The following is a 17,302-nucleotide window of genomic DNA, read 5'->3' as shown; positions in this document are numbered from 1 at the left end:
ACTCAACTCACTGTTCCAGACTTCTCACTGTTTGAAGGTTAGAACTGGATCTAGTCTGTCAGGAACTGTGCTAAAGGTCTCCCAGGACCAGCAGAGTCTCATGTGTGTCTCTGAAACAACAGCGTTGCCTGGAGCTCGACCGGCTTCACAATATCAGCTTTTGTTTTAGCTTCAGGGGCAAACGAGCAGCGAGAGGCCCAGAGGGAGGACTGTCAGGCTGAAGCTGACTCAGACCCCCCCCCCCAAAAAGATGCATGATTCTCCAACAGCTTATTTGCAGAGTTTGTCTCGTGGCCAAGTTGCTTCTACCTTCAGCCACTGTGACCTCTGACCTTCTCATGACGCTTTCCTAACACTCAGTGTGTGAGTGTGTGTGTGTGTGTGTGTGTGTTGTGGTACCTCCGCACCACCAGGCTCAGGGTCCCGTGGGCGCTCTTCACCAGGCAGATGGCCTCCTGACGGGAGCCGCTGAGGGAAACAGAGTTCACACTCACCATCTCATCACCGGGCTGGAGACGGACGGCCGCTGCCGCACTGTCCCGCTCCACCTGAACACACACACACACACACACACACACACACAAATATAAAAAACACTCAGTATTTCGACTTAGTATCTCACAGGAACTTATTCCCCCTGTGGCAGAAACAGGCTCCACATGACTCTCCGACTTTACAGCTTTTAACAACACAGCTGTGCTGAACATCTGGCGCCATCGTCAGGACAAAGTGGACAGTTTGCGTCTGGATCCTGCTTCGTGCTCACTGTCCTACAGACGGGCACTTACTGTCTCAATAGCCAGTTCACACCCGTCTCAGGTGATAAAGTTAAAACCAACCAACAGAAAAAAACCAACCACCAAATGGAGCAACAACAGTTTCTGACTCTTTTTAAAATCAATGTTTGAGCGTCGTCTCCCTGCTCATGAGAAACCTGAGTGACCTGATTAAATATTAAGCTCAGCGCCACCTGTAAGCTGAGCTGCTGCTGCGTCCTGTTACAATCTCCAGGTACAGAACCTGCTGCTCCACTTAAACGTGGTTAAAATGCAGAACTTCACCACAACATCCTCACACTTTCAACGTAAAGTCCACAAACACCTTCGTGATGAGCAGCGGCTCCCTGTGCTCGCTGCCTCCCCTCAGCGTGAAGCCCCACGGCGCTTTGCCTTGGAGCAGCACCTCCACCAGCTGCTTATCCTCCTTCTCCTGCCTCCACCACCTCATCCTCTCTGCTGAGTGTCTCAGGTGGTCTCTGTAGTCCACCCAGTCCATGGTTCCCCTGCTCCAGTGGGCTCCATCAAAACTAGCTCGCTCTGGACACAAAACAGGTCTTGATTAGTGTTAACGTGGAGATGTTTTATCAGGGAAGTGACAAATATGATCGAACAGAGCTGCGAGTTCATGTCAAGCTAATTTTTGTAGATTGTGAAGATTTTAAATCCAACATTTTTAGGTGTCAAATCTGTTTGTTGGACAAAACTGTTTAAAAATGAGACAAACAATCCAGAAGCAAAAACACATCAGGAGATGTTCAACCTTTTCCTGCATCTCATGGAAAAACACACAAACGCTTTAGATGACACGAACTGTGACGTGTTTCAAAGTGTTGAAAAGTCGCTTAAAAAGTGAAAAACCATCACGTGTCTGCAGCTGATGAGCTGCGATCAACGTGAACTAATGATGAGCTCATTAAGGCTCAAACACTGCTGCCCAGTGGGAAATTAATTATTTATTCCGTTTAGAAATGACCTACCTCACAGTCAAAGCTTCACACGCATCAGTTATTAACTGGCTTTAACTGATCGAAGTGAACCGGTTCTGGTCTGGAGCAGAGATCCAGAAACTTTACCTTCTTCACTTGATCCAGAGCAGCTTTCTACCGCCTCTCCTCCATCTCCACCTGTTCGCCACCTCCTCAACACCTGCGTCACTTTACATCCGTAAAGATCCTGACGTCACCGCGCCCTCTAGCGGCGACGTGCTGCGTCCACAGGTTGTTTGTTGCCTTCAGGTGTCCTCTGTCCTTCGTGTCCATGATACACACCTCTGGATAATTGTTACAAACAAACTCTAATACTACTACTACTAATGAGAATAATAATAATGAAGCATTTTTATGTGTAACAAACCATCATATCAAACACAAATGTGTGTAAAAGTATTTGTAATCTACAGTACACTAATGTACAGTATTCTGAAAACGAGCTATTGTCCATAAGGAGTACTTTTACTTTTCCTACTTTAGGTATTTTTGCTCATAAATACGTAACATTTTGAACAGAGAACTTTTCCATGTAGGGTAACAATATTCTTGTACTTTTATTTTGTTAGTATTAAACATTCGGGCTTCCGGTTCGGGAGTTAAGTAAAAAAAAAAGTATTTTATTGTTGTAAAAGGGCGTTGGACGTTACAGAAAGGCCTTTATTTGTGAAAATCCTTTTCACATCTCGACCACTTGAGAACGGGCCCAGATCAAATATGACAACAAGCAAAATTGTCAAATCTGCTTTGGATCATCAACACTGTTCAGGAGCCAGTACAACTTCTACTACTTCTTACACCCTTGTATTTGTACTTGGATCATTCGGCTGTTTTAATATTTTGTAGCTGTGGCAGTAAAGGTCCTCAGACTTTCTCTGAAGTATTTGTTCTGTGAGGTCAGATTCAATACATAAAGTTAGAACGAAGCAAAGTGTCAGTGGTTCGGGTTCAGATGCGACACATGTCCCCCATGTCCTCTTTGACTTCGTGTCTCATTTAGGTTCTGTCTCCTGGATCATTTCTCAGTCTAATAGTTATGTTGGTTCTTTGTTACAGAGGAAGAGTGGGTAAGTGGGCCGACAGGTGTAAGGAGTGGATGAAGAAAGAGGATGAGGAGGGAAGAGAAAAATCTACCTTAATAATAAAAAGTAAAAGAAAAAGCCATAAACAAGCCATAAGGTTGTGTGATTGTAAGTAAAACACTGAGTGCTGGATGTTGTGTGTGACTTGTTCTTGTCTAGAGAACTAAAAAGGTCCTGAAAGGCACTGATGCTGCACCCAGTTAAACCAGGCAGCCTAAACATTTGTTTTGAACTTGTTAAAGGAAAACAATGAACAAGAATAAATCATTTAATATAAGTAAACATCTTTTGGTGCCAGTCCAGAGGGAGGGATGTCCCTTCAACATGTTCTGCTGAAGGGACAAGCCGAAAGCCGTTGATCTTTGACGATTGTGTCATATGCAGTATTATTTTTATATCAGATAGATGGTTAAATATTATCAGACCTGCTGCTGCTGCTGATCTTTGAGCTCTGAGCTGAAGGCTCAGACTGCTTTTATTAGCTTTATCATCTTCAGCAGTCCACACACACAGAGTAGGGATGTGGACAACAGGACGGATTCATTGTGTTAGTTCTTGCTGCAGATGTACAGAAAGGTTTTCTTCTACACAGGCCCAGAGAAGCTGCAGGGTGACGGTGTTCAGGGGACAAAACTGAGTGAGTGGGACTGTGATTTAAACCGTCTTCATGTTCCATTTTCATCTTTTAGTGTGTGTTGATGTCCACAACAGAAGAAAACATTGATCATTGACTCATCTGTGCTTTTTGTCTGGTTTTTGAGTGACATCTTTTTCTTTAGCTTTTCTTTAGGTTGCTGCAGGTTTTTACCAAAATGAAAAGGTAATGAAATCAATGATTCACATTACATTTGCATTATTCTCCAACACATTCATTTCTACTACAGTTTACTGTTAATCTGACTGTCGACTGTTTTCCTGAAACACAATAAATCTATAAAACTATGTGATATCAGATTATGCTGACGTGTTACTGGGCTACAGTTTAGACTTTGATATTCAAGGTTTCATACATTCATGTTTAATACATGTTTATTGAGGGTCAAAGTTTCTGATATTCACAAGATTAAGCCAGTGACTGTGGTGACATTTAGAGTTTTGCAGCTCTCCCTAGTGTTCAGATGAGTGATCCTGAAGATTCAGTTTATCATTAGCCTTTAAATGTTGATGACTGGTGGTGTCCAGAGCAGCTACTGTGACTTGAAATTATAAATTCTGCATCCTGATGGTTTTTCTTTTTTAAACCAGAGTCCATCAGACACCAGGCTCAGCAGGAGCTGAACATGACCCCAGCTGTGTGTCCTTAAAGAGTGAAAACTCTAAGGGTCACTTAATTCATTTTAAAGAAGAAGGACCATCTGTTAAAGAGAAGTATGCTGTAAAAATTAAATCGTGGTTTTGTACTAAAGAACACATAATAGTTTCTGTGTAATATCAGTGACAGCTGCAAAATTACCTGTTTTTACTTTATCCCAAAAACTGAAAACTGTTTTTGTGTCTTCATGGTATGAAATTATTAACCTAACCTTTGTTTTTCTCAGAATGAAACAGGAAAACCCAGTTTCCCCGGAAACGACCAGTTTGAGACAACTGTCTGTTGATCAAAGGTAAGATTTACCTTGGTGATTCCACTCAGTGTTACATTTAGTAAACCCCCAATAGGTTGGAATTTCAGATTTGGGGAAAATTCAGGGGGATTGGAGCATAGCAGGACACCTTGGCAACATAAACTCATGAGCACAAGAAGTGAAGCTGGAGCTTTGCACCCCTCCTCAGGAGGAGCCCCAATCATGACCATAATAAACAAGTGACATTACTGGTGGCTGGGGTGCAGAGCTGACAGGTGACAACAAGGGGGTTTGTCAGGCAGGATGTCAACAGAGATAACAGACTGTTTAACAGGTGGGACACTGGAGGGATGACTCACTGTAAACCACACAAGGTGTCAGTGTTGACGGCCGATTGCTGACCCAGTGGGATGTGAGAACAAGAGGCACCAAACTGATGCCTGATCCAATTGTCAATTTCATGGTCAACCCGTCACATAATAAGGTTATGAAACATGCATCAGTCCATTCCAGCTGTGTAAGGGTCCTGAATGTCTGCTTTTACATAGAGCACCAACTCGCTCAACTCAAACTGAGTTGTTGATTCTCAGTGGAATCAGCACTACACTCGTCACCTTGTGTGTCTCTGTGTGGACAGACATAATATGAGCTCATTCTTCCTGGTTCCTCCACAGAGTGGACCAGCAGAGCTCAGAGGTTCCCAGTGGTCAGTCTGTCCAGCAGCATCAAACACACCTGGACTCCATATTTATGGTCTGTACATGTACAACTACTACTTTTCCATCTGTTGTGTCCACAATAATGTCCATGCTGCACTTTTTAGACCAGTGGATTGTCAGTCTGTCCAACATGGATCTGATGTTTGGCTCCATGGTTTTACTTGGATTGTGTCATTCATATAGTTTTCTGTTCCAGCTGCTGGAGGACAACATTGTCACTTTTGTGAAGAACGAGCTGAAGAAGATGCAGAAGAGTCTGAGTCCAGATTACCCAGAATGCTCAGAGAGTCAGAGGGAGGATGAGGAGTTGTTGGATGGTGAGGATGAAGAGCAGAGGAGGAGCAGCAGAGAGTCATTTCTGAAGATCACAGTGAACTTCCTGAGGAGAATGAAGCAGGAGGAGCTGGCTGACTGTCTGCAGAGCAGTAAGAGGATTTCTGTAAAGATTTAATATGATAGATACATTTTTATGACATTTCCAAATCAATAAATTCATAGCTAATTCTGAAAAGAAGTGAGGTAATGTGAAAAATGTTTGTGTGTTCTTTCAGAATCTTCTTTCATGTGCCAGTCTGCACTCAAGTCTCACATGAGGAAGAAGTTCCAGTGTATGTTTGAGGGCATCGCTAAAGCAGGAAACCCAGTTCTTCTGAATCAGATCTACACAGAGCTCTACATCACAGAGGGAGGGACTGGAGAGGTCAATGATGAACATGAGGTCAGACAGATTGAAACAGCATCCAGGAAACCAGTCAGACCAGAAACAACAATCAGACATGAAGACATCTTTAAAGCCTCACCTGGAAGAGATGGACCAATCAGAAGAGTGATGACAAAGGGAGTGGCTGGTATTGGGAAAACAGTCTTAACACAGAAGTTCACTCTGGACTGGGCTGAAGACAAAGCCAACCAGGACATACAGTTCACATTTCCATTGACTTTCAGAGAGCTGAATGTGCTCAAAGAGAAAAAGTTCAGCTTGGTGGAACTTGTTCATCTCTTCTTTCCTGAAACCAAAGGAATCAGCAGGTTTGAAGAGTTCCAGGTTGTGTTCATCTTTGATGGTCTGGATGAGTGTCGACTTCCTCTGGACTTCCACAACAATGAGATCCTGACTGATGTTACAGAGTCCACCTCAGTGGATGTGCTGCTGACAAACCTCATCAGGGGGAACCTGCTTCCCTCTGCTCGCCTCTGGATCACCACACGACCTGCAGCAGCCAATCAGATCCCTCCTGAGTGTGTTGACATGGTGACAGAGGTCAGAGGATTCAATAATCCACAGAAGGAGGAGTACTTCAGGAAGAGATTCAGAGATGAGGAGCAGGCCAGCAGAATCATCTCCCACATCAAGACATCACGAAGCCTCCACATCATGTGCCACATCCCAGTCTTCTGCTGGATCACTGCTACAGTTCTGGAGGATGTGTTGAAAACCAGAGAGGGAGGAGAGCTGCCCAAGACCCTGACTGAGATGTACATCCACTTCCTGGTGGTTCAGTCCAAACTGAAGACCATCAAGTATGATGGAGGAGCTGAGACAGATCCACACTGGACTCCAGAGAACAAGAAGATGGTTGAGTCTCTGGGGAAACTGTCTTTTGAGCAGCTGCAGAAAGGAAACCTGATCTTCTATGAATCAGACCTGACAGAGTGTGGCATCAATATCAGAGCAGCCTCAGTGTACTCAGGAGTGTTCACACAGATCTTTAAAGAGGAGAGAGGACTGTACCAGGACAAGGTGTTCTGCTTCGTCCATCTGAGTGTTCAGGAGTTTCTGGCTGCTCTTCATGTCCATCTGACATTCATCAACTCTGGAGTCAATCTGCTGTCAGAAGGACAATCAACCTCCCAGAAGTCTAACACTAAAAAAGACAAATCTCCAAAGATGCACTTCCACCAGAGGGCTGTGGACAAGGCCCTTCAAAGCCGAAATGGACACCTAGACTTGTTCCTACGCTTTCTCTTGGGTCTTTCACTGCAGACCAATCAGATTGTCCTGCAAGGTCTGATGACACAGACTGGAAAAAGCTCACAGGCAAGTGAGGAAACAGTCCTGTACATCAAGACTAAATTTAGTAATGCTCTGTCTGCAGAGCAAAGCATCAACCTGTTCCACTGTCTGAATGAACTGAATGATTGTTCATTAGTAGACGAGATTCAACGTTTCCTCAGTTCAGGACGTCTTTCCACAGAGAAACTGTCTCCTGCTCAGTTGTCAGCTTTGCTCTTTATCTTACTGTCATCAGACAAAGATCTGGACGTGTTTGACTTAAAGAAATACTCTGATTCAGAGGAGGCTCTTCTGAGGCTGCAGCCAGTCATAAAAGTCTCCAATAAAGCTGTGTAAGTACATAGTCTGATTTATTCCTAATTTACATAAAGACTCTCTATTCAACAGAAGAATAATATAAATAAACAATTAATTGTATTTTGTATTTCTTCTTCAGTCTGAGTGGCTGTAACCTCACAAAGAGAAGCTGTGAAGCTCTGTCCTCAGTTCTCAGCTCTCAGTCCTCTAGTCTGAGAGAACTGGACCTGAGTAACAACAACCTTCAGGATTCAGGAGTGAAGCTGTTGTGTGCTGGACTGGAGAGTCCACAATGTAGACTAAGAACTCTCAGGTCAGAATTAATCGAACTGCCTTTGTTTAAAACCTGAGTTGTGTAGATACATAGTAACAAATCCAGCCTGGGCAATATTGTGTGTGTTTACTTCATTTGTTAAATAATATCCACAATTTTGATAGTAATTTGATAGGTATATATGTTTTGTGTTTGAATTATTAAATATGGCAAAATATTTTCAAGACATAGTAAATAGTTGCCTCCCAAATGGAAAACAAATTGGGCTTCTATGCTTTTGCAAACCAGTCAAGTTGCTGTTTACATGCATGTCTGTCCAGAATCATATTCTAATCAGTTCATTAGTTCAAATGTAATGTAATGACATTCACTCCAGATGTTCTTGTGGTATCTCATTCACTTCACTCAAGCAATTTATTAACAATTATTGCTGAGTTGTTAGAGTGGCCACCTACTAGGATCACGCCCCGCTCTTCCCAACCACTTGTCGAAGTGTCTCTGGGCAAGACACTGAACCCCTAACAGCCCATTCCCCTCCCCAGCTGTGCAGTGCTGGTCCAAGCCTGGTAGACATTGGGGAGGGTTGCATCAGGAAGGACATCCGGCGTGAAAACTGTGCCAAATCAACATGCAGACAAAAGGATCTGCTGTGGTGACCCTGAACTCACAGGATAAGGAGAAAGGACACAAAACACACAGCACAGTTGTGTATCTATGCTGTGTATTATGACCAAAATATTCCTCAATTGCCACAAATTATTACACAGATTAACTTGTTCTCAGGAAAAAAAGGGAAATTATTGAATTACATTTATTGATTTATTAATGTGTCCACCATTTAAAGCTGGATCAGGTAAAGGTGGAGCTTATTTTAATTCCATTCTATACTACTGGGCAGTTAGTGAATTCAACCCATGAAGTACATTTACTTCAGTACTGTGCTCTGTTCAGGGAACTGAACCAATACTTTTTGACCACCAGAGTATCTGTATTGTGTGTCTGCAGACTGTCAGGTTGTCTGGTCACAGAGGAAGGTTGTGCTTCTCTGGCCTCAGCTCTGAGCTCCAACCCCTCCCATCTGAGAGAACTGGACCTGAGCTACAATCATCCAGGAGACTCAGGAGTGAAGCTGCTGTCTGCTGGACTGAAGGATCCACTCTGGAGACTGGACACTCTCAGGTATGGAGACACCTGCTGCAGGCAAAAACCTTTTAGATGTAAATACACCAAAATATGTCAGAGCCATGTAATGTCCATGTGTGCATGCTGACAGAGAATGTGCTGCTCTGACCCCCCTCCTCCTTTCAGGGTGGAGCCTGGTGGAGAACGATGGCTGAGACCAGGTCTGAGGAAGTGTAAGTGTGTTTTTAATGAGATTGATGGAAACAAAGCAGCAACATTCAACCATCTTCAAACTGTCACATCACTCATTCACATCATCAAAGTGTCAAGAAATGAACAGATGATGGATTAATAACTGCAGCTGTTTGTGTCTTGTTGTCTCCATCAGATTTCTGTCAACTCACAATCGACACAAACACAGTGAACAGGAAACTACAACTGTCTGACAACAACAGGAAGGTGACATTTATGGAAGAGGATCAGTTGTATCCTGATCATCCAGACAGATTTGACTGGCCTATGCACCTGTGCATTAAAGAGCTGACCGGTCGCTGTTACTGGGAGGTTGAGTGGAAAGGACTGATTTATGTGTCAGTGAGTGTCAGAGGAATCAGCAGAAAAGGACTTGGAGATAGCTCTGCATTTGGAAGGAATGATCACTCCTGGGCTCTGAGGTGCTCGGATGGTGGCTACTTTGTGTTGTTCAACAACACACAAACACTTGTTTCCTCCTTCTCTTCTTCCTCAGGTAGAGTAGCAGTGTATGTGGACTGTCCTGCTCAAACCATATCCTTCTACAAAGTGTCCTCTAACAAGCTGACCCACATCCACACCTTAAGTACTCTGCCACTCACTGACCCTCTGTATCCTGGGCTTGGAGTCTGGTGGTCTGGTTCCTCAGCATCTTTATGTTCAGTCTAGTAGAGAGAGTCTGGCTTTATCACAGAATGGACACAGTCATTTATGTCACTTGAAATCAAATTAAATCCATCCTTAAGAAATGAGTGAACCTGGTTTAAGCGTTGATTTATTTTGTGTTTAATAAGCATTAATGCTGAGTTCAGGTGATATATTGTGGTATTATATAATTATTTTTATTATTTTTACTTTTGTGTGTGTGTGTGTGTGTTTTATTCCTGTTTGGGTTGGAATCAGTAAGTAATATATTTTTGGAAAAAAAAAACTTTCAGTAAATTTCCTTCCTGTAAATATAAATAAAGAAATATAATAATACGTGTTTATATATTAATAGAAATGTAACAAACGTGTTATTTGTAAATGTTATAACAAAGAATGGGAAGTTCTAGAACTTGGAAAAACTCCGGGGTTTGTACAATCAGGGAGACGCTGTTAATGAGTGGGATGCTCCCGGACTTCCTGAACAGGTAGGAACTCTGTGTCTGGTCTCCTTGTGCTTTTTTAAATGGTTTGATTTAAATTCTTGTGTTAACATGTCGGAATTTCTTTTCTCCATAACTGGAAATAAAAGGGACATTTTGGTGGTTCTCTGATCAGAGGCTAATGAACTAACAGAACCGTTAGGATCTCTGGACTTCCACAACAATGAGATCCTGACTGATGTTACAGAGTCCACCTCAGTGGATGTGCTGCTGACAAACCTCATCAGGGGGAACCTGTTTCCCTCTGCTCGCCTCTGGATCACCACACAACCTGCAGCAGCCAATCAGATCCCTCCTTGGTGTGTTGACATGGTGACAGAGGTCAGAGGGTTCACTGACCCACAGAAGGAGGAGTACTTCAGGAAGAGGTTTAGAAATGGAAAGCAGGCCAGCAGAATCATCTCCCACATCAAGACATCACGAAGCCTCCACATCATGTGCCACATCCCAGTCTTCTGCTGGATCACTGCTACAGTTCTGGAGGATGTGTTGAAAACCAGAGAGGGAGGAGAGCTGCCCAAGACCCTAACTGAGATGTACATCCACTTCCTGGTGGTTCAGACCACCTGACATCATACTCAATGTGCTTCACTGTAGGGATGGTATTGGCCAGGTGGTGAGCGGTGCCTAGTTTCATGACACTTGGCATTTAGGTCAAAGAGTTCAAGCTTTGTTTCATCAGACTAGAGCATTTACTTTCTCATGGTCTGAGAGTCCTTCAGGTGGGCTGTCATGCACCTTTTACTGAGGACTGGTTTCCATCTGCCCACTCTACCACACAGGCCTGATTGGTGAAGTGCTGCAGAGATGGTTGTTCTTCTGGAAGGTTCTCCTCTCTCCACAGAGAAATGCTGGAGCTCTTTCAGAGATTTTCTCTGTACCCTTCCCCTGATCTCTGCCTCGACACGGTCGTATCTCAGGGGTCTACAGACAATTCCTTGGACTTGGTTTGTGCTCTGACAGACACTGTTAACTGTGGGACCTTAAATAAACAGGTGTATGCTTTTCCAAATCATGTCCAATCAACTTAATTTCCCACAGGTGGAATACAATCAAGGATGATCAGTGTCATGGCAAAGGCCACGGATACTTATGTACATGTGATTTTTTTATTTTTTTTACTTTTTTTATAAACTTACAAAGATTTCAAACAAACTTCTTTCATGTTGTCATTATGGGGAACTGTTTGTGAATTTTATCTATTTTGGAATAAGGCTGTAACATAAACGGTGGAAAAAGTTAAGCACTAGAAATACTTTCTGGAAGCACTGTAAGATTAAATGTACTTGTTCTTGTTCTCTCCATCAGATTTCTGTCAACTCACAGTGAACAGGAAACTACGACTGTCTGAAAACAACAGGAAGCTGACATTTGTGGAGGAGGATCAGTCGTATCCTGATCATCCAGACAGATTTAGCTACTGGGCTCAGCTGCTGTGTAGTGATGGTCTGACTGGTCGCTGTTACTGGGAGGTGGAGTGGAGAGGACAGGTATCTGTGTCCATGAGTTACAGAGGAATCAGCACGAGAGGACTCAGTGATGGCTGCGTATTGGGTATGAATGATCTATCGTGGAGCCTGAGCTGTGATGGTGAAGGTTACTCAGTCTGTCACAAGAACAAAAAGACGGTTATCCCTTCTTCCTCGTCCTCCTCGTCCTCAGCCTCTAACAGAGTAGCAGTGTATGTGGACTGTCCTGCTGGGACTCTGTCCTTCTACAGAGTCTCCTCTTACAAACTGATCCACCTCCACACCTTCGACACCACCTTCACTGAACCAGTTTTCCCTGGGTTTGGGTTCCGGTCTCCAGGTTCCTCAGTGTCTCTGTGTGTTATGTAGCAAGGAGTCACTGCCTGCACTGCCGATGACGGCAATGGACAGTGTCTACAAAGAGACGGTCAGTCAGTTTGTGGCTTCTTCACTCTGGTTATCTTCATTGTATTTAAGAAGCTACATTAGAAATTAATTGTTAATATTTAACAGATCAAATCTTTTGGATTTCAATGCTGTGTTCACACATCTCTTCAAATCTCAACCTTTTTAAACCTTACGATTGTGTGTTAACATTTATTTTTATGTTCTATGTGGTTTCATACTGTATATATCTATAGATCATCATCTAGAGACACAAATGGAACAGAAGTATCTGTAGCACTCAAGATGTGCTTACTCTCAAATGTCCCGTTATTCCATAGACCAACAATTTAGTACTGTTCCGCCTTTTTTTTTTTTTTTTTTTTGTCCTTTTGGTTTATCCCGTGAGTTCAGGGTCGCCACAGCGAATCATTGTCTGCATGTTGATTTGGCAATTTTTACACCGGATGCCCTTCCTGACACAACCCTCCCCAATATCTAACGGGCTTGGACCAGCACTGCACTGCTGGGGATGGGAATGGGCTGTTAGGGGGTTCAGTGTCTTGCCCAGGGACACTTCGACATATAGCCAGGGATCGAACCACTCACCCTGTGGTCCTTACCAACTGAGCTACAGCCGCCCTGTTTTGCCTACTATCTGTAAAATATTTCCTTAACGTTTCCTGAACAAACAAACCATTGTTTCCCACTTTTCCACTGTTTCTCATGTTTTTTTTTTCTTAAAACAGAATAATAATAATAAAATATAAATCCATCATCCATCTCTTTGTTGTTTCCTTCGTATGTCATTGCATGATTGACCTGTGGTTATGCAAGACTCAAACTGTGATGCAAAACCAGTTATATTTTAAAAGTTGCTTAAATGGAAACATGAAAAAAAAATCACTGATGAGTTTATTCAAATGATTAATGTGAAGGTAATTATAAAAATACTAAAACATAATGTCTGAAAAAGTAGGCTGCTTTGCCAGAGGGCTGCATCCTACCAAATCAGGGGGCATAATCAGGGGCATAGTTTAGGACCCAGCAATAACACTACATCAGGTCCTGCCTGAGCTGGAATCACAGCTGGAAAGTTGGTACAACAAACCACACACACATCAGTTAAGGCATGTTTTACCTCATAAGCCACATAAATGAACAGTGAACATAATACATTCTACACCAGTGGACAGTTCACAGCAGGGACATAGAAACATCCTGAAAGGCCTGTGTTGATGAGTGGTAGAAGTGTTCAGGTGCTATAAGGCCTTTAAGCTGGACCTGTTTTTAATGGTTTATCCCATGATACCATCATAGGTGACATGTCACCGCCTGAGGAAGCTCTAGTTTAATTCCCCCCCAAAAAATGTGACCTCAGGTCCAGGTCTCCACAGATCCTCCAACATGGTTGTTGAGTAGAAAGTTGTCAATTTGTGATTCCGGCTGCTGTGAAAAACATTCTTACAGTAAAAGTCATGAAGTAGAGGTGAAACCTCGTCTTACATACACGTACACGTACAGTTTCCCTGATATTCTCAGTTATTCCTTTAGTGTGTACGTAGCCTTGGACCTCCTGTACTTTCCTCTAAGGACTGATAAAAAAACTGACATGGTCTGAAGAACATCTGATTAGATGCATCCACGATTATTTTTATATTGGTGTTCAAGTAGAAACCATTAACACTTTATTAATCAGTCCTAACAGTCGTGACTCCTGAACATATTTAACCGTTGTGTTATTATTTGCTTCAAGCCGCAGCTTCGTGTTTTTTTTCCAGTTGTGTTACGATCACTCAGATATGAGTCAGCTGCTGAGCAGAATCTACACTAACTGTCTGTAAGGAAACTATCATCCACCACCTGGACGTGACACCTTGTCTCTTCAAGCATTTCAGTTTCTCGAATGGATCTTTAGTTACATTATCTGTCTGAGTGTTTTCTTAAATTCTAATACCTGCACAATCAAACTTTGTCTCTTCACATGCACAAAAATGAAATAAAGTCGACCTGCACATTAACACATTTATGAATCAAGCTGAAGAATCATCTACACCAGACACAGATCTACAGAGGTGTTGGGGAGGATCTTGCTCCCCGACATTTTCTCCTGCTCCTCCAACCAATCAAACAGCCCATAGCTGCATTGATTTAACACAGTTATCCCCTTAAAATAAGTTATATAGTTCCACCCAATTAGCTCCTGTATTACTTTAAACGTAACGTGTTTTGGCTACGGTGGCTCGTTCTGGTTAATGTACAGATCCAGTGGAGCAGCTGCTGTGCAGCAACGTTTAAACACTGCTGTTTAATATCTGGGACAGTTAGTCTACATTTCTGCACTAAAACATCCAATCGAAAACCGAATTTCTCACAAGTCATAAAACAGAAAGAGTTAAAAACAACAAATGTTCAAACAAATTAAATCATAATGACAATGTGTATGAGTGTGACCTTAGAAAGACAGATAGAGGCTTTATTCTTGTGTCTTGATATCTGTTTTTAAGCAGCTGTCTCAGGATGGAACCTCCTCCACCAGACCTTAGACACATTTACAGTACTGTGGTCCTGTTTCTTAGACTTTGTCAGTCTTTCCTCCAAACATAAAACTTCAAATTAAACACGGCTCCATGGTTTAACATTGGAATCTTTTAATAAAAACAAATTTAGAGATTTAGTTTGATATGAATCAGCTCAGTGGAAAGTGAGGTTAACAATTATGTTCTTATTACAAACACAGAAAAATTAGTCAAGGATTATCTTTATCCGACAGCTTCATCTTTACGACTCCAAGAGAAAGAAGGTTACAAAAATGTAAGTGTGTTTCAGTGTACTGAAGTTCAAGAGGCACAGCACATTGTCCAAACACAGGGACAGCAGTTTCTCCCACAGGACAAAACTATCCTACAGTGAACACAGAGACACTGAGGAACCAGATAACCAGACTCCAAACCCAGGATACAGAGGTTCAGTGAATGTGGTGCTGATGCTGTGGATGTGGTGCAGTTCATCGGACGAGACTCTGTAAAAGGACAGAGAGCCAGCAGGACAGTCCACATACACTGCTACTGTACCAGAGGAGGAGTAACCACCATCAGAGCAGGTCAGACTCCAGGACTGAATGTTCCTTCCAAACACACAGTCATCACCAAGTCCTTTCCTCCTAATTTTCTCTGGTCCCCTGCCAAATCTGACCAGTGACGACATGTACACCCGCATGTCGTCATTCAACCGCTGGCTGTCTAGGTGGTGTCCAGCAAACGATGTGGGCTACATAGACAATTGGAAACGTTTTTGGGGAAAACCTAGGCTGATTAGGAGAGATGGCATCCATCCTACTTTAGATGGTGCAGCTTTCTTATCCAGAAATATGGCTGGTTTTATTAGACAACCAAAAGTATGACAATCCAGAGTTGAGCCTAGGATGCAGAGATCCTGTCCTACACGTCTCTCTGCAGTGTCCTTACAACCGTCACCCCCCCCACAACTCCCACATACCTATAGAGACTGTGTCTGTTCCCCGACCTAAATTACATAAAGTAAAAACGACAACAAGAGGAGTTAATCATAATAACCTAATAAAAGTTAAGACTACTCCTCTTACAGAACAAAACCCCAAAACTATTAAATGTGGATTATTAAATATCAGATCTCTCTCTTCTAAATCTCTGTTAGTAAATGACTTAATAAATGATCATCAATTCGATTTATTTTGTCTCACTGAAACTTGGTTGCAGCAGGAAGAATATGTCAGTCTAAATGAGTCAACCCCCCCAAGTCATATTAATTATCATGTTCCTAGAAGCACAGGCCGAGGTGGAGGAGTTGCAGCAATATTTCATTGCTTATCAATAATTCCTAGACCTAAACATAGTTATAAATCATTTGAGAGCCTTACTCTTAGCCTTTCACACCCAAACTGGAAAATTCAAAAACCACTATTATTTGTTATCATGTACCGTCCTCCAGTCCCTTATTCAGAGTTTTTGATTGAATTTTCTGATTTTCTATCTGATTTAGTGCTTAGTACAGATAAAGTCATTATAGTGGGTGACTTTAACATCCATGTAGATGCTGACAGTAACTGTCTGAGCACTGCGTTTAATTCATTATTAGATTCAATTGGTTTTTCCCAAAATGTAAATAAACCCACTCACTGTTTTAGTCACACGTTAGACCTTGTCCTTACGTATGGAATTGAAACAGATAATTTAATAGTATTTCCTCACAACTCTCTTCTGTCTGACCATTTTTTAAAAACATTTAAATTTACAATAACAGACTATACAGCAGTTAGGGAAAAATTCCACTATAGCAGATGCTTAAGTGAAAAAGCTGTCAACAAATTTAAAGAAATTATTTCTCCATCATTTGCTTCACCATATGTTAATACAATGGAAAGTAGTCTCCTTAATGTTACTCCTGCACAAGTAGATTATCTTGTTGACAATTCTGCAGCCTCACTACGTACAATACTCGATAGTGTTGCCCCTCTGAAAAAGAAGGCAGTAAACCAGCAGAGGTGATCTCCATGGTATAGTTCACAAACACGCAACTTAAAACAGGAAACACGAAATTTGGAAAGGAAGTGGTGTTTCAGAAATTTAGAAGAATCTCATTTAGCCTGGAAAAATAGTTTAAAAATGTACAAAAAAGCTCTCAGTGATGCCAGAACAGCATATTATTCATCATTAATAGAAGAAAACAAGAACAACCCCCGGTTTCTGTTCAGCACTGTAGCCAGGCTGACTAAGAGCCATAGTTCTGTTGAGCCTACTATTCCCTTAACTTTGAGCAGCAACGACTTCATGACTTTCTTTATGAATAAAATTGTAGCTATTAGAGAAAGAATTCACCAGATCCTCCCCCCAAATATTACAGATAGATCTTCATGTACAGCAGTGCTAGAATCATCGATAAGGCCCCACTCCCTGTTAGACTGCTTTTTACCCATAGATCTCTCTGAGCTAACTTCAGTTATTACCTCATCTAAACCAACAACCTGTCTGCTAGACCCTATTCCAACTAAGCTGCTCAAGGAAGCTTTACCCTTAATAGATACATTCATATTAGATATCATCAATCTATCTTTAGAAACAGGTTATGTACCACAGGCCTATAAGGTAGCTGTAATTAAACCACTACTTAAAAAACCCTGTCTTGATCCAGGTGTTTTAGCCAATTACAGACCAATATCTAATCTCCCCTTTA

The 17,302-nt window shown here is 42.1% G+C and overlaps 1 protein-coding gene across 1 annotated transcript; it reads left to right on the top strand.

Annotated features, from left to right (window-relative positions):
* The first annotated feature begins 3,278 nt into the window (after nt 1–3,278).
* Nucleotides 3,279–11,513, top strand: LOC137125487 (NLR family CARD domain-containing protein 3-like). The gene is made up of 11 exons (XM_067501031.1): nt 3,279–3,484; nt 3,627–3,667; nt 4,093–4,215; nt 4,386–4,451; nt 5,087–5,165; nt 5,328–5,556; nt 5,683–7,477; nt 7,582–7,755; nt 8,722–8,895; nt 9,025–9,071; nt 9,227–11,513. The coding sequence occupies exons 2-11, from the start codon at nt 3,660–3,662 to the stop codon at nt 9,757–9,759; spliced, it is 3,228 nt and encodes a 1,075-aa protein (XP_067357132.1). The 5' UTR covers nt 3,279–3,484; nt 3,627–3,659; the 3' UTR covers nt 9,760–11,513.
* Nucleotides 11,514–17,302: the final 5,789 nt, after the last annotated feature.

Source organism: Channa argus, chromosome 4 (assembly GCF_033026475.1).
Source record: "Channa argus isolate prfri chromosome 4, Channa argus male v1.0, whole genome shotgun sequence".
Classification (NCBI taxonomy): Eukaryota; Metazoa; Chordata; class Actinopteri; order Anabantiformes; family Channidae; genus Channa; species Channa argus.
The sequence above is the reverse complement of the archived record's forward strand: the minus strand, read 5'-3'. Positions and strand labels throughout refer to the sequence as shown.

Bases quoted from the DNA above. Each gene is read 5' to 3' on its own strand.
- LOC137125487 (XM_067501031.1), top strand. The intron at 4,216-4,385 runs GTATGCTGTAAA...TGTTTTTCTCAG, and splicing joins GGACCATCTGTTAAAGAGAA to AATGAAACAGGAAAACCCAG. The intron at 9,072-9,226 runs GTAAGTGTGTTT...TGTCTCCATCAG, and splicing joins GAGACCAGGTCTGAGGAAGT to ATTTCTGTCAACTCACAATC.